At 41.6% G+C, this 17,972-nt stretch overlaps 1 protein-coding gene across 3 annotated transcripts in view; it reads left to right on the top strand.

Moving 5' to 3' along the window:
- Positions 1-17,972, top strand: part of PIR (pirin) — an 89,168-nt gene that overhangs the window by 40,601 nt on the left and 30,595 nt on the right. For all 3 annotated transcript variants that reach the window (XM_089324801.1, XM_089324800.1, XM_002719917.6), the window contains exon 6: positions 13,606-13,690. In XM_089324801.1, the coding sequence (XP_089180927.1) occupies positions 13,606-13,690 (85 nt within the window). The remainder of the gene's footprint in view (positions 1-13,605; positions 13,691-17,972) is intronic.

Here is a 17,972-nt window from a genome sequence, read left to right as displayed (position 1 = left end):
CAACATATTGAGAAGGGCCTAGAATTCAGTAGAAGTCAAATGCAGGGAGCTGAAGTTGAGGAGAAGACCAGAGATAATATTCCTTTCTACCACTCCCAAGTTCGGAACAAACTGAGAAGTAGACTGAGGGGTTGGCCAGATGGGAAACCAAATATTTTTTTACTAGTAAAATCTGAATAGAGCCTATAACTTGAATCTGAGAGCTTTTGGGCTTGTTACTACTTGTCTCATTTCATGAACCATGTCCAGGCAGAGCTGAACAGTCATTGGCATCTTCTTCCGAGTAGCCTTCTTACCTTATGGTAGAAGAGAGAAAGAGCGAGAAAGAAAAAAGCCCAGAAGGGCCTGAACTGAGCATGCTCAGTTCCATGAATTTGCCTTCACCAACTGGATCCTGTCTCCCCACCACACTCAGGGATTAGTGGGCAAGTCAGAGACCAGCGGGCAGTGTTGCCTCCTGCGGACATGAGGCGGGTCTGGAGGCTCTCTCCAACATTGCCCAGCGTTTTATTCTCCAAAAAATTAGATGGACACTTTGCAGTGACTGTCCCCTCGGGGAAGGCGATGACAAATTTATCAGTGTTGACCTCCTCCTATGGAAATGAACTTCTGCTCTCTGGGATCTGAAGGATCTGAAAAATGCATACACAGGGTATATTATTTCCATTAACTTAGCACCAAGGCACATCTGTATTCTGGGCTACACATTCACTCCCTATTTTATTTCCCTGTCAAATTATTGCCAGGCACATTGAGAGGTATGTGAGAAACCCAAGTGGTAGCATAAAACATTATAAAAATATTAAAATAGCCCAAATTTGAACATAAACCTCTCCCATTCTCAAATTTCTAAATTAAAAGTAAAGTTTTGATCCAAAACCCCTTGCCCTTATCAATTAAGTCAATGGAAATTAGACTTAAAAATTACATTCTAAGTACAGTATCTGTACCCAATTTTATTCCTTCTTTGCTTGAGCAGAATAAGGACTTTCAACCTCAGTTCTCATTTGTTGCACTTTACAACAGCCCCAAAATGTAATAGGAGACAGCTTTATCACAATACCAATCCTGGTTCCATGAAATTTCATTGCACAAGCGTATCTCCAAGCCCTGGAGCAGTTATATCTGTAGAACATTGATGTGCTTGGTCAGTCCAGAGCATTGGCATAGTTGGGAAAACAGAACCAGTATCCGTACTGTCTTCTCTCTCTGAGTTGCAAAATTCCAGCCCTCTTGAAAAGTTAGATACTTCTGTTGCCCACAACTATAGGCATCAGGTCTTACAAAAACCCTCCATCCAACTGTGAAAGACTGATAAAAATATTAAGAGATGTCCTTTTTACCAATATACAGAGAAATATAAATTTAAATAATATGCTACCACTTGACATGTTTCAGGTTGGCAAAAATTAGAAAGTTGAGTAGTGTCAAGTGCTGGTGAGGATGGAAAGAAATGAATGCTTCATGCTTGGCAAGTGTGTATAAACTGTATTCATTTTGGAGAGGAAGCAGGCATCACTCATTGAAACTAACACTACATATATGGATGTCCCAGAAAGTGCCCCCCCCAACCGAGTATGTATTCCACCTGAACTTCATCAAGCAGACAATGACAGTGGTCATTCAAGTGTGATGAGTAGTAGAAAGGAGTCAGAGGTGAAGCAGGTATTTGCTACTCAGAGAATGGATAAGTAAAACATGTTGGTTACATATGATGGGATATAGTGTAGCTGCCAAAAGCAATCTATTATGTTTAGTTGTATCCTTTTCACCCATGTAGGAGACTTGGATTGAGTTCTGGGCTCCTGGCTTCATCCCTGGCTGTTGAGGTGACACATGCGATTCCTATTATCAAATTAGTAAGCCTTTGTCTCTATGCACCAAAACAAACCCGTCTTCGTCCCATTCTTCCACATCCTTTTTGAAGTGCTCTTGTGTAATGTGCCTAGCAGCATAGCGGGTACTTCATAAATGTCTCCCCTTTTCTCTATCTCCCTCTGTGTTCCCACATTCCCTTTTATCCTTGGGCTTTACTGACAGGCTTCCCTCATAGCAAATCTCTAGAATTTCTTGGGTTGGGAAATGAAAATAGCTAACATTTTTTGTGGGCTTAACAAGAAGCTAAGTTGTAAGTCAGAGCTGTCCAATAAAAATATAATGGAAGCAACATATGACTTAGAATTTCCTGGTAGGGGCTGGCGCTGTGGCGCAGTGGGTTAATGCCTTGGCCTGAAGTGCTGGCATCCCACATGGGTGCCGGTTCAAGTCCCAGCTGCTCCACTTCCGATCCAGCTCATTGCTATGGCCTGGGAAAGCAGTAGAAGATGGCCCAAGTCCTTGAGCCCCTGCACCCACATGGGAGACCCAGAAGAAGCTCCTGGCTACTGGCTTCGGATCGGTGCAGCTCCGGCCATTGTGGCGAATTGGGGAGTGAACCAGCGGATGGAAGACCTCTCTTTCTCTCTGTCTCTCTGCTCTCCTCTCTCTGTGTAACTCTGACTTTCAAATAAATAAATAAATCTTTAAAAATAAGAATTTCCTGGTAAACTTCAAAAAGTAACTAGAAACAGATTAAATTAATTTCAATATTTTATTGAATTCATCATATTCAAAATCTTATCATTTCAACATATAATCAACATAAATGATGAGATATTTTATATTTTTGTCCAAAGCCTTTGGATTCCAGTGTGTATTATACACTGAGAACACATCTCAATTCAGACTAGCCACCAGAATTCCATGTGTTTTACATGTACTGGTTCTTTCGATCCTGATTCAACTTACCTTCTCTGGAAAACAGAGCCTGAGGCAAGTGTTATGTGCAGTCTCAGGGCAGTAAGAGGGAGAAGAGACAGATACTTAGCTGCACAGGAATCTTCTTCAGAAGACTGTACCTCAGAACTTTCTAAGGCAGGAGGGAAGATGAGGAATTTTCCAATCTTCCTACATTTTTCATCCCTCTTTGGGCAAAGTTTTCCCCAAGGGGAGCTAATTCTCTACCCCTCTGGTTTGTGTCATCTGGCCCTTTCCGGCAACCTCTGAACAGGCCACGTATCACATCCTGTGGCTTGAATCTTCATCCAGGTCTTTCCATGGAGGGAGGACCCGAGCCCCGGTTGGTCAGTGAGGCCAACCCCAGGCTCTGGAGCTTCGGAAGATCCTACTGCTATGGGGATAATTGAGGCAGTGATAGAACTTGGCAGTCAGGCAGGAGAGTCCAGGGCTTCTGGGGATGGCGACAGTGGCAACAGTGGTGACACACAGGGGTCTCCAGAAGCGGCCAATGGCTCAGGAGGTAGTAAGTTCCAGACCCTCTGAGGAAACACAGAAAACGTATCCCATCAACTCTTACAACAACCTAATGAAGTAGGGAACTGAAGCATAGTGAGACGAGCAGTTTGCCTAGGGTCACACATCTAGAAAGTGACAGAGCTGGGATTCCATCTCGATGGTCTGACTCCAGAGTTTGTGTTCTTAACCACAAACTCGCATAGGTCCTTACTAGTTCAACATAAGCTGACACAAATCCGATTTGCTGTTGCAGGCTGGTTTTATCTGTGGGAACTTTAAAGACAGAGACTCCCTCAGAGGAGACATTCACGTGGAAGGGTTCAGATGAAACCTTGACCTATGTGTAGTTCTGCTAAGGAGCTGAGCACTTCCTACGTGTGCAGGAGTTCATGCAAAGTTCTCTGCCCTGTGTAAGGATACTTGCTGACCCCTTCCATAGGTCCCAGCCCCTCAGCAGATTGGGGCGGCTCCTCAGTTTCTCTGAGCTGTTGTTGAATAGCAGGGAACTTTCTCTCCTGTTGTGTGTGGATTCCCAGGAAGCCATATTCGATACTTGTGTGACTTATTTGAGTACCTACTTTATGTGAGTTGGTGTGATAAATTTGGGGATTTGGTGGCTGATCAAGGAAGAGACAGGTTCATAAGAGGCAGTAACACACAAACTTTATTTGGCCAGTGCTGGACAGCACTGCATGAGAGGAGACGTCCCTCTCAACTGGACACCTTCCAGAGACGGTGGCATGAGCCCACTACCCAGAAGGGAGATAGGGCAGGAGACCACCTTAAGGAGTAGGGTGGCTTACTTGTCTGGGGACTGTCATTCAGCAGTAAGGTGAGGTGTCTGTGGATCAGAGCATTCCAAAGGGTAGTGACAGGTCTTTTATAGCTACAAGGTTTGTCTTGGGTGCAGCTTGGCTAGCAGATGTTTGGATATAGTTTGGCAAGGGATGTGAAGGAGGTAGGTTCCAAAAGGCTCAAAATAAGGTTGTTTGGAATATATTTAAAGCAATTTGATGTGTGAGAATTAGAGTTTGGCACGAGTGGGCACTGGGCTAATTGTCCTAGCCTGCTGTAAAGAAGTAAACAACACAGGGGCCATCTCTGGCCCATGTATATCAGAATCGGGCAGGAAACTCCATTCATCAGCTCCGCCACTGCTGTAATGGGTTGTTATGATCCAAATGAAATTCTTAGGTCAGCAACAGTCTAGAATTCCTGATAACAGCATATGCTTTTCACAGCCAGCCAATGTCTGTTCTTGCATGTTTTTCTGGTTCTTCTATTTGAATCCGAATGTCAGGCAGCAATACACCTGAGCAGCACAGCTCGCACACTCAACCACTTTGTAGGTGAGAAAGTTGCAACCCAGCTGGGCCAAAAGTCTTTCTCAAGGTCACACAGCTCATTGTGGAAGTAGACTAGACCCAAATTCAGGTTCCCTGAATTTTGCCCCATTTTGTTTGAACATTGCCCCCTGCCTGTCACACCATTGTGCAAAAGTTTGTTGCATGTATCTCTCCCCAGCTTAGGAATACCTTCTCTCATTTTCATAGAAGGAAGCTTCAGAATGGACAACTCTCTCTACCCCAACAGGGTACCTGTAGGTCGATGTCTGTACAAGAATGCACCACTGCCTGTCTGTGTTAGCACATCCTGCAAGCAAGCATGTACGAGAAGCCTTCTAACTATAGTAAATTCCTCCTTAATCATAAATTGAAGGAGCATATCTAACAAAGGTATCCTTCCCAGTGCCCTATGGAGTCTTATCTTTACCAAATAGTTTCCCACATTACATCTTGATGTACTTAAGAACTCTTAAAAATATCTTAATGGATACCAAATGTAACTAATCAAGATTAAAAATACTGTAAGACCCTGTGAGCAATATTCTAGCATTGGTTAATAGTTTTGCTGACTCAGTCTTGGAATGCATTACCCATGGATTGGAGATAGAGGAGAGGAAGGCTACTTGTTGGTATATTTATGGGACATTTATGGTTTTATCATATTGTTGGCGTTATAGGATTATATGTGGATTATTTATATAAGATATGAGTGTTTGTTCTTTCCTTGGTTTTAATTTCCCAAGAAATCAGGCCATCTCTAACTTTGGGCAAGGATAGTACCTCAAAGGGTAAAGACATCAAAGTCCAGTTTCACAATCCATATGCACCTGGTTCAATGTCAGGACCGTGAGTCCTGTCAGCATCTTGATTCCCTTCCCCTTTTGCCCTTCGTTCTTCACTACCACTCCCAGAAGTAAAAGGTGACAGGGAGAGAGAATAGAGTGTGATAATTGATTCAAGGCTGCTTGACAAAGAATACTGTAGAGACTAGGCTGTGGGGGCATTTGACCACATCCAAAATTCTTGGTTAGTTGGACAGCTGGGTCCTCAAGACTCTCCATAATCCTTTGTATTTGATAGAAGTTAAAAGTGTTTTCTGGCCCTAACTCCTACACTACACAGAGTCCTTGGCATTTTGCCTAAGAGTTCCTTGTCTTCTGTTTGTTGTAGCACTTCATGTATATGACACTGTATGATTTCAGGGTTTTAATCCTTCCCACGATACCTTTGGCACTAAGGATGGAAACTAATCTCTCCCACTCCTTATCAGTTGTTTAAAATAATCAAGAATTCAGAGATCAGAGTGCTTTGGTTTGGGGACAGAAAACATCATTGCATTGAAGAGCATCAGCCTATTCTAAACAGTGAGACTTGGGAGTTTGCTTAAAATAAGGTAGTAAATCTATTTTTCATTTCCTCAAAGCCTTGCATTTTCCAAGAAAAAGGGGAAGGTGGAGTCCTCCATGCAGAGCGGTGGGGTCTGGCAGTGAGCTTCTTGCATCTGTGGTGCTGCAGAGACTAGCTGTGTGCTGATGCATTTTTCTACCCAATTCAAAGCCCACAGACAACGAGCATGGGGAGGTAGTGGAAGAAAGATGAGGAGGTTGGGAAGCCCTGGGAAATGGTGATTTGAACACATTATGGAGTAGATATTCTGCTATTAGTTGGAGCTCTTGACCTAGTTAGTGAAGTAGACGCTCAGCTTTCCCTATTGAGGCTCTTCCTGGTAACTGAAAGTTCAATCTACAAAATATATTTCAAATCTATTTACTTCTTTCACATCTATTTACATCCCTGGCTGACCCATTTCAACAGTCTCTTCAGGGATCTCCTCTCTTCTTACTTATTTCCAAGTCTCCACATAGCAACTCAACACATCTGGATGTTCCTCAATGTGTTTCAATCATTCTTTAAAGAATTCCAAAATGCTTTACTATGTTCTACACTTGGTTGGATCTTTCCCAACTTTCTAAACTCTTATCTTGCCATCCTCTCCAGTAATTACTTCGTGTCTGCCTTACTGCCCTCCTTTCAGTTTCTGAACCCTTCAAACTCTTTACTGCTCAAGGCCTTCGTATGTGCTATGTCCTTTTCTCTGCCCAGGGAGCTTGTACCTCACCTGTTCCCATTCCAGTCTTCACCTCGATGTAATCTCCCTAGAGTGGCCTCCTATTACTCTCCATTTTTTCTCTCTTTTATAGGAAATCCCACATCTTACCATTTTATAGTGAATTTGTTAAATTATCTTCTACACTGGAAAGCACACCCCACAAGGGCAGAACAGATCTGTTATCTACCAATCTTTATTCCCTTTCTCTTGTAGGATATTAAAGATTGGCACTTGTTGGCACAATTACTTAGAGAAATTTACTTAAACGATATATTCAAGCAGGATTAGAATTAGAGTGCATTTCCCCGAAAATCACTAAATCATAGTTTTTGAACTAGCACCCCAAAAGAAATGTGAAATAATCAAGGATTAGCATATTATAGGTTTTCAATTAATATTTTTTGGGTGAAGGGATTAATTAACAAGTGAATGAAAGTTAAGTAGGTTAATGAGCATGTACTTTATTAAAAGGGCCAAATTAATACATATGATGAGCCTAGAATAGTACCTGGTACATGCTAAGCCCTCAATATATACAGCTACTATTATTCCTATATTACTCATCTTTAATATTATTTATATTAAACTAATAATATCACTGAAACTAACTGCCAAATTTAAAGAGCAATGTGATATCAATTTCTGCTTTTTAAATTAGCTAAGATTTAAAAAAAATAAGATGGTCAACATTTTGATGAGATGAGCACTTTTTGCAGGTATGACCAAGAACCGTTTGGATAAAAGCAAGTCAGTTGGTGTAACAACTGATCAAAATGCTGATTTGTTAAAAAAAAAAAAAGTACTCCAAGTCCTTGGGCCCTACACCCACATGGGGAAAAAAAAGTACTGCTAGATATTGATTGTTGAAATACTGGTGTTCATACTATGGGAATGGTGTCTTAAAATTTTTTTCCCCAATTAAGCTATTTTCCTTTCTTCATTTTTCTATTTTCAAAGATTTTTTTATATTTTTTCTTAACATTCTTTCTTTTTCCTTTCAGCAATTAGTCCTTCCCCTCTATATTTGTGACAAGAAAAAGAAAAACTAGATTGCAGTAATAGAGAAGTTAAGTAGATGGAGAAAACCGCCATGCAGAGCACATGCAGAGTTGCGTAACTGTCCTGCTACAGCAGAATTACCAGGCATGGAAAAGCAGGGACTAGCATGAGACTTTCTCAGCAGCGTTGCTGTTTAACCAGTTGATTATGTTGACCAATTTGCTTTTGGCCATGTTGTCTAGACATTTAGGCCCATAATTTCACTGTGAAGGAAGAAATTAGAAATGTGATCAGAGATGCACATGCAAAGAGTTTCATCAGAAGTTAGCAATGATGCAAAAAAAGGGAAAAGAAAGACTGTATTAATAAAACAAAATGTCCCACATCAGAGGGGTGGTCCACCTTGAGGCTGAGTGTCTAGGAACGGTTTCTTTCTCTTATAGGATATTGAGATTGGCACTTGTTAGTACAATCAGAGTGATATGCTTAAGCAATGCATTACAGTAGGATTGAGAATTTGAGTGTGTTTCCTAGAAAATCACTAAATCATATAGTTTTGAAATAGTTCCCCAAGGAAATGTGAAAGCATTTATTACAGCTGTGACATGTGACACTAAATTGCTGCCACTTGCCTTCAGGGAAGGCCAGCATGGTGTAAAAGCAGCAACTCTCAGGAGTAAATGGGCATCAGTTATCTGTGAAAGATATTTCCTTTGCCGCATTCATACATAACAACTCAGCCTGTTCTTTTCTTTTTCTTGGGAAGATGTTGTCAGACACATGGCTTCCATGTGGAAGTAATTTCATCTCCTAATTAAGCTCACATTTCTGAATGAAAGCAGAGGAAGGAAGCCAGCTTGACAAGGGTGTCCTACCAGAAGGCAGGTACAGGGGAAGTCTTTGAAGGACAGAAGATGAAGGTGCTTGGTGTTCAGAAGGAAGTGGTTTTATAGAGCTTGATCTGTGCTCATTACTGTAGTGGTGTCTGAGGCCCCGCCAGGGTGTAGTTCTGACAGCTTTATAGAGAAGGAGAGACGAGGCTTTCCTGGATTGGTAGCACACCTGTTCTTGTAGGTTAGTCAGAATTTACGCATAACCTCTCATGAAGAGTTCCATTACTTACCTTCTAGAAGCTTGCCTGCATGATATTTGAACCATAAGATTTTAAGCCCTTAGGGTTTTCAAATATAGGCTCTAACCTTTAAAGGAACATTTCATAAATACTTTCAACAGAGCTATGCAGCAGGAAGAAAGAAGACACAGGAATGACTTTGGGTTTTAGTGTCTCTGCAGGCATTCCTAATCAGGACTCAAATGAAAAAAATGGAAAAAGAGAACTATTTCACTGATGGAATTTAAGTGCATTAGTTCTCTCTATTCTCAAACAGATTTAAAGTGAGATATTTTATTTTGGGTTGTCATGGACTAATTTATTTTAATCCTGTGGAAATAGATACATTGATAGCTAACTTTTAATCACAAAGAATGATTTAATTAAATTGTCATTCCATTTTAAGGGCCTATTAATAGTTTAATATTATACATAAAAACAAACAATGTAGAAAACAGGAAAGGATGTGTTTTGTGGTGATATTTCTTTGTGTTTGAAAATCAACAGTGTGGGGGCCAGCACCGTGGCTCACTTGGTTAATCCTCTGCCTGTGGCGCCGGCATCCCATATGGGCGCCGGTTCTAGTCCCGGCTGCTCCTCTTCCAGTCCAGCTCTCAACTGTGGCCAGGGAAGTGCTTGGGCCGCTGCACCTACATGGGAGACCAGGAAGAAGCACCTGGCTCCTGGCTTCGGATTGGAGGAGCTCCAGCCATAGCAGCCATTTAGATAGTGAACCAACGGCAGGAAGACCTTTCTCTCTCTCTCTCTCTCTCTTTCTCACTGTCTGTAACTCTACCTGTCAAATAAATAAAAAAAAAAAAGAGAAAATCAACAGTGTGTGCAATAGGAAAGCTAAATCCAGGTTTGTTTTCAAGTGCATTTGAGGCTAGGCAAATTTATATTTGTTATTTCAGCAGAGTTATTAGTTACCATGGAAGATCAAAATAATTTTTTGAAAATCTCCCTGCTTTTCATAAAAATATATCTGTAGACATATATATATACCTATACACACTCCAAATTGAGTTTTATCTCACTATAGATTAATTAAAATAGAATAATGCATATTTAGTTTTGGGCAGTTGATTATTCAAGCTCTGTTATATTGAAATCCTCGATGATCTAATTTTAAGGCAAAAAGGGTTTTAGAATCATGTTGTGAAAAACACCTCCAAATGTATTAAAATGTTCTCTTTAGCCTTTTTTACACTTTAAGAGAATAGAATATGTTTGAGGCTTTATAAAATCTTTCACTGGTTTTTGTTTAAAAATGTTAAGTGAATACAGAGTGCTCTGTGTGTGTATATGCACCTGGCCTTGGGTATCCGTGGAGCTGTAGTCCTGGAGAGGCAGGTTACTAGTGTTTGGACAACATGGATTAGCTTGAGAGGCCAGAGGCACGAAGAAAGGGGGGAAGAGAGCCAGCCGACCACGAGGGCAAGATTGATGACTGATGTTAAGGGCAAGAATAAAGTTAACCAGCAGCTCCCCACTCACCTCCTGCGGCTCCAGTTGCCCCCTCCCTCACTTCTGTACAGCTCTAATCAGAGAAATCAGAAAGAGATTTTAAAAATTAGAATGGGAGGATGGATGTTTGGCCTAGTGGTTAAGTAACTGTTTAAGATTCCCATAGCCCATATTGTAATGCCTGGGTTCGAGTCCTGGTTCCACTCGAGATTCTGGCTCCCTGCTAATGAGCACTCTGGGAGGCGTTGATGATGGCTCAAGTGCTTGGGTCCCTCCACCCATGTGGGAGACCTGGATGGAGTTCTTGGCTCCCAGCTTCAGCTGGAGGTTACAGGCATGTGGGGAGTGAACCAGCAGATGGGATTTTTTGCTCGCTCGCTCGCTCTCTCCCTCAAAAAAAAAAAAAACCCATAAAAATAAATTAAAAAATGAATGGGGAGGAAAACATTAATTTCTGACTTAGCGTTTCGGAACCTGAAGTAGACTTAAACATCAGCAAGTTCCCCCACAAGATTTCAGATGCGTGAACTAGACCCAGAAGAATTGGTAAGTGCTTTCCTAGTCATCAGGGAAGCAGTAGGAGCATCAGAGGCTCCTGCTTTCCAGTTCAATATTGTTTTATGAGCACATTCTCAGGATGCTAGTCAGAATGAAACCAGGAGCCGCCCTGTGATTAGTCTGTTTGCTGTAGGTAGGCTTGCTACCACTGCCGCTGGGCTAGCCATTAGGAAATATGCTTAAACCAAAGAGGGGTCCTTTGTTTGAAGGAGAGCAAAATATTGTGCAAGCAGAGGAGTCATCTGATAGCATGTAGCGTTTACCCTTGATCTTTTTAGAGGTAATTTTAGAAGTCTTCATCCGGCAAAACCCGTCTCTTTCCAGATGGTGCCTTATACCCCTAATGATGCGAGAGGAGCGGATCTTGTGTCTCTTGTGTGCTGCCCTTGCTTTGTGTAGGTTTCAAGCTCTTCAGATTGATTGTGAATCTTTGGCCTCAGGTTGCACTTGATGTCACAGGTCTTTCTGGTTTCATTTATGTAGGCACAGGGGGATTTTCTTTTCCGGTCTTTGAAGCTTGACCTTCTAAGTTGTGGAAAACCATCTGCCAGACCATTTTAAAGCCTAGAGCTTCAGTAGAAGATATCCTTAGAAAGGGCAAAAAGCTTTTGATAGTCAACATTATTTACAATTTTCTATTCCACGATGTTTAACATACTTTGACCCTACCAAATTCACTTGTCCTAAAGAGGGGCATTTTGCTGCATGTAGGTAAAGATGTTGACAAAATCTATTCATGCTGTCAACAAATGCATTAATAGTACATGGCATTTTCCATTATGCAGCATTATTCCCTAAGTATTTATTGAACACCTACTATGTGACGGACACTGTGAGTTGGTCCTGACACTGTGGGTCAGTCCTGGGGATTCGGTGTTGAAAAAAGCTGAGATGTGCATGTCCTCATGGAGTTCACATGAATTATTTTTGTAAAATTATGCTTTATCTAAAGATAGTAAATAATTGCAGGCTCACAAATCTGTTATCTTTTTACAAATGAATGTTTTTACTGAATGTAAGTCTTTTATAGAATACAATATATGCACATTAAAGTACACAAAGCAAGTGTACAGCTCAGAGTTTTTACGGAGTGAACATCCCCAGGAAACCAGCAGTCATGCCAAGAAAAGAGAACATTACCAGCCCTCTGAAGCCCCTTTATCCTGGCAGTTAGCAGCCTCCCCAAGGCAACCACTTTTCTGACTACTGACCCCACAGATTGGTTTGGCTTGTTGTGAGCTTCAGAGAAATGAAATCATACTGAGTGTGATCTTCTCTGCTTGCCTTCATCTGCTCAGTGCTATGCTGCTGAGATTGGTCTGAGTTGTTCCATGTGGTTGTCTTCATGCGTGCTCCTAGCTTTGTACTATTTCCCAGGCTAAATATATATGTTACAGTTCACTTATCCATTTTCTTTCTTTTTTAAAGAAAAGATTTATTTATTTGAAAGGCAGAGTTACAGAGAGGCAGAGGCAGAGAGAGAAAGAGAGAGGTCTTTCATCCTCTGGTTCACTCCTCAGATGGCCACAATGGCCAGAGCTGGGCCGTTCCAAAACCAGGAGCCAGGAGCCTCTTCTGGGTCTCCCACATGGATGCAGGGGCCCAAGGACTTGGGCCATCTTCCACTGCTTTCCCAGGCCATAGCAGAGAGCTGGATTGGAAGTGAAGCAGCCAGGATTTGAACCGGCACCTATATGGGATGCTGGCACTGCACATAGTAGCCTTACCCCCTATGCCACAGTGCCAACCTCTTATCCACTTTTTTATTAACAACATTTGGTATATGTCCAGTTGGAGCTATTATTAACAGCACTGTTAAGATTCTTACACATGTGTTAGGTATAAAGCAATGAGTTAAAATGTTGTGTCCTATATTATGCCTATTTTTATCTGTACTACATATACCAAGAAGTTTTCCAAAGGGTATGTATCAAGTTACAGACCTACTAGAAATGTATGAAAGCTCTAGTTACTCTACATGCTTGCCAAACTTAATGTTATATGCTTTTTCATTTTCATGTTTATCTGTAAATTAAAAAATAGAACGCAACCACTGGACTTTGTGATAAATAATGAGACATAAAGTTTATAGCAATAGTGCTAACCCTTTGGATATTGATCTCTATCAATGATTCAAGATGACATTATATTGAATTACAAACTGTACTTAATATTGATGGAATCAAAACCACTGCAACAGAAAATCCTGCAAAAGTTTGCCTTTCTTGCATTTGAAGTTGTATATTTCTCAAGCAAGAAGTGGTACACATCCTGTTTTTTACAAGAGGCCAAGCTAAAAACATATATATATGTAATATATGTGTATATATATGTATATATATATATATACACACATTTGGATATGAGATAACCTACCATTTCAAGTGGAAGGCTGGAAGTTAGAAAGTTGGAGCAAATATTGGGCAATAAATTATTAACATTAGTCCATATTTGAGAAAAAGCTATAGAGAGACAGCTGTTATCCTGAAATTAGCCTGTCAACCATACTGTAAAGGTAGAAGGGCTAACTTCTAGACCATACCCATAAGATGGTCTGTATTTGTAGCCCACCTGGCCTTTAACAGCAGTTAAAGTTAACAGCTCCCTAGGAGGGACTATAAATATAATGGATCTAGGCCAAGGCCTGTTATTGAAGGGCCCAGCTGAGGCAAAGAACCTTATTCTTACAAGAATGCTAATGGTTTCCTTTTTCTTTGTAGTCCAAGGTTTTTACTCGCACACCAACCTTATATTTGGACTTCAAATTGGACCAAGGAGCAAAGCATTCCCAGCCTATTCCTGAAGGTATGAGGGGTTCTGGAGTTTAGTAATCATATCAGGGGGAGGGATGGGAAACAAAGGACTGCTTTGTCTGGAACATGCTTGTTTCTGAAGCTCAGCACCAAGTTCTTGGACCTTTGTGTTTAACATTGTTTAAATTAGCAAATACTGTTGGCACCTTCCAAGTTAAGGAAATCAAGGGAGACTCACAACATTAGAGCTAGACCTATTGGGCCACACTCATTGATTTATAGGTATGGACACTAAGGCCCAACACATTAACTACTTGCTCAAGGCCACGAAAAAGACTTACCAGACAAGGCAGGGCGTGTAAGGTGTCCATCTCCTGATTCTGGCACCTGATGACTCGCAGTGTTCTTGCAGGCAGATTCAGACCTGTGCTGCTTACGAACAAGCATGTGCTTGATTGAGATACAGGTGTTACTTGCTAGAGATATTGTTATAGAAACCTCACCTCTAAGTTGACATTTGATTCAAATGAAGAGTCATTAGAAAACTCCCAAGTATTTAAAGCCAATTTTATTTTAAAAAATGATTATACTCAAGGTCATTGGGCATTAGCCTTGGGCCCATTATATTGTTCTTTTGTGCTTTTTTTTCTTTCACTCTGGCTATTTTTAAGTATGGGAAAATATTAGATGAACTCACTCACACCTATGCCTGTACTATCCATGATTTTTGTAACAGTACAAGCGGGAGCACATGTGCTTTGACTTTCGAGCACAATGTTTTTTTCCTTGAATTTTGCTTTTGCTGCCCTCAGATTCCTTGTGCTCCTTTATTCACCCATAGCAGTTCCTCCTCTCAATGACCTTGACTTAAATCTTGCTGTATTTCTCTCCATATTTTTTTCTATCCTGATATTCTTTTTGTGAAAATATATACATATATAGGATTATCTTGTCATCTTTTTACTGAAATGGAATTGTATGATAAATACTTTTTCTATCTAATTTCCTTCCCATTCTACTCCTATGGCTCCTTTCAATGCTGATATTCAACTCGTGGGTTCACTACGATGTCTTTAGCTGTTCCCCACCAATGGTTACTCAGTTGTTCCTAGAGCTTGGCTGCTGCAGACTGCCAAGAACACCCTTGTACATGTCTTTTCCCATATGGGGATTTATTTAGATGAGACAGGTTGCCAGGGATGATCACATCAAGTATATATGCATATTTAATTTCAAAAGGCATTGTCAAGTTGCAATCCTAAGAGGCAATCACTTTCCATCACCAGTATAAGGGGTACCAGTTTCTCCATCATGACCCCACCAGCAGAAGTATATGGTTCATGTGCATTTTTGCTTTGCTCTTAGCCATCACCCTATGTTGCCTTATGAGAGACTGTGTATCTGCCCATTTACAAAGCTGTGCTTGTGGTTTACTTTGTCATTATGAAATTTAAACTTGAGATTTGCTTTCAAAAACATTTTTGAAGGTATTCAAAAGCAAGCAGCTTAGAATGCACGGTCAGCCTTGAGACTCTGTAAAGTACTTTAAACAAGTCTGTTGTAAACCCAGCCATGAAGTGAAAGAATCTGTCTTTTCTAAGACATCACTTCCAGTTACAGGGTATTCGTTATCTCTCTATCTCTCTCTCTCCCCTTCTCTCTCTCTCCCCTTCTCTTTCTCTCCCCTTCTCTCTCTCCCCCCTTCTCTCTCTCTTTCTCTCTTTCCCTCCATCCCTGCCTCCTTTTGCATTATGTGACAAATCCAAAGTTTGAGGTTTCTCTGTCCAGTGCCAGGCAATTAATTAATTCAAGTATTATAGAGCACTTCTTATTTGCAGATTTCAGTCTTAGCTGCCTGTAATTAGGCACACTGGATGATAGAGTTATGCTGTCTAAATCTTAGTATGAAGTAGTTCAAGTAAAGGTCACCACCCCCCCTTTTTAAAGCCACCTCTGCAGAGTGAATTCCATTATAAACTCCAAGGATTGTCTGAATTCATTTTATTTGGGTGCTTTGTTGCATCAATTATTCCTTGAAATGTGTGAGCCATTGGCTGGATCCTGGACATATTTTATTTATAATATTTTGATTGTTGTGTTACTCATGGTAAAAGGATTTGACAGGGATGTCTGGGTTATGTTTGCTTTTGGCAGAAGCTTTGTGTCTAACTAATTTAATGTTGACTTGTTTGTTTCATTACCAGACTAATTGGATAGAAATAGAAGCATACACTGCTACCACCCCATCCCTGATACCACGAAAATGCCTGTATCCCAAGGGAAGTCCACTTAAGGGAGACTGGAAATATTTCTCATGAATTGGGCCAGGTTTTATCTGAATTCCTTCCCGTAAATAGTATTAGAATTGATTTTTGCCATCTCTGTTTCCTTCAGGCTAGGCACATTTCTGTTGGCTTGTGCTAATCTTGTAGGAAACAGATGTTTCGTGCAGTGATGATTTGGAAGGCAGTTGATATCAGGAATTGAGCTGGACAGTGCATCACTTACAAAGAATCCCATTTGTTGAGTCTCTGACAGTACCAGATTCCTTTCACATTGACCCCACATTTTTCATATTAGCTCTTGGCTAAAGAAAGAATAGTAGGGTGTTTTTGTGTGGTGACTTTTACCATCTCTTGCAAGGCAATCTGATTTTCTTTGCACTAAGCTGATATACAGATAAGACTGTTATCATTCATTGTAAAGGGCATAAACCTGTATTTCTAGGAAAATAACAATCTTTTTCAAGAAAAACGCCTTCTGGTCCTCACGTCCCCCTTGTCTTCTGATCGACTGCATCCTGTTTGTTTTCTCTATCTTCCTTCACAGCGCCTCTCCTCATAGGTACTTAAAAGCATGATCTGGAATGTTAAAAATGGAGAATTGTTATAGTATGGAAAAAACTTGACTTTGAGAGCCTTTTTGCTTCTCTCACCTTATAACTTTTCTTTAAAGTATATATAGATTGGGGCCAGCGCCGTGGCTCACTTGGTTAATCCTCCGCCTGCAGCACTGGCATCCCATATGGGCGCCGAGTTCTAGTCCCGGCTGCTCCTCTTCCAGTCCAGCTCTCTGCTGTGGCCCAGGAGGGCAGTGGAGGATGGCCCAAGTGCTTGGGCCCTGCCCCCCCATGGGAGACCGGGAAGAAGCACCTGGCTCTTGGCTTCAGATTGGCGCAGCGCCAGCCGTAGCGGCCATTGGGGGAGTGAACCAATGGAAGGAAGACCTTTCTCTCTGTCTCTCTCTCTCACTGTCTATAACTCTACCTGCCAAATAAAAAAAAAAAGGTATATATAGATCAATAAACAACATTTTGTGAGAGAACATATCATCTAACTCTCAGTGGTAGGCTGAATAATGACCCCCCCCCCCCCCCAAGATGTCCAGGTCCAAAAACCTGTGGACGTATCATGTTACAGTGAAAGGGGCTTTGCAGATGTAATCAGCTAGATTGCGCTCCTGAGGTGGGGAGGGTAGTCTGGATAATCCAGGTGTGTCCAATGTTACCGCAAGAGTCTATGTAAGTGGAGGCGCAGACAGGGAAGTCAGAGTGAGGGAAGGAGGTGTGGCCGTAGAAGCAGAGGTCGAAGCGATGTCATGGGCTGGCGCCGCGGCTCATTAGGCTAATCCTCCGCCTGCGGCGCCGGCACCCCGGGTTCTAGTCCTGGTCAAGGCGCTGGGTTCTGTCCCCGGTTGCTCCTCTTCCAGTCCAGCTCTCTGCTGTGGCCCGGGAAGACAGTGGAGGATGGCCCAAGTGCTTGGGCCCTGCACCCCATGGGAGACCAGGAAAAGCACCTGGGTTTGGATGGGCGCAGCACGCTAGCCGTGGCAGCAATTTGGGGGGTGAACCAACAACAGAAAAGGAAGACTTTTCTCTCTGTCTCTCTCTCTAACTCTGCCTGTCCAAATAAAAAAAAGCGATGTGATGATTGGTTTTGAAAATAGAAAGGGCCACAAGCCAAGGGGCGGAGGGAGCCTCTGGAAGGGGGAAAAAGTGCCAAAACACATCCTGCTCCAGAGCCTCCAGAAGGGGTCCTGGATTTTAGGTCCTTGACACCCACTTCTGGGCTTCTCACCTCCAGAGCTGTGAGAAAAGAAACTCATGTTGCTTTAAGGCACTAAGTTTTGGGCAATTTGTTACAGCAGCACTAGGAAACTAACACAACCTCTTAAGTATTGTCAACATATTTTTGTGCTTCTGTGTTTACTTTCAAGAGGAAAAAAGGCAAGGAGCCACATTTTCCTCATTTGGTTTATAAAACAGATTTGACTGCCATGCATATGGTAGCTTTTTGGTAAATCATATTATGATATCTTTAAATAAATATTATTGT

Source organism: Oryctolagus cuniculus, chromosome X, assembly GCF_051225735.1.
Source record: "Oryctolagus cuniculus isolate XC-2025 breed Fujian yellow rabbit chromosome X, ASM5122573v1, whole genome shotgun sequence".
NCBI classification, from domain to species: domain Eukaryota; kingdom Metazoa; phylum Chordata; class Mammalia; order Lagomorpha; family Leporidae; genus Oryctolagus; species Oryctolagus cuniculus.
Note: the sequence above shows the minus strand (reverse complement) of the source record. Positions and strands in the feature narration are given on the sequence as shown.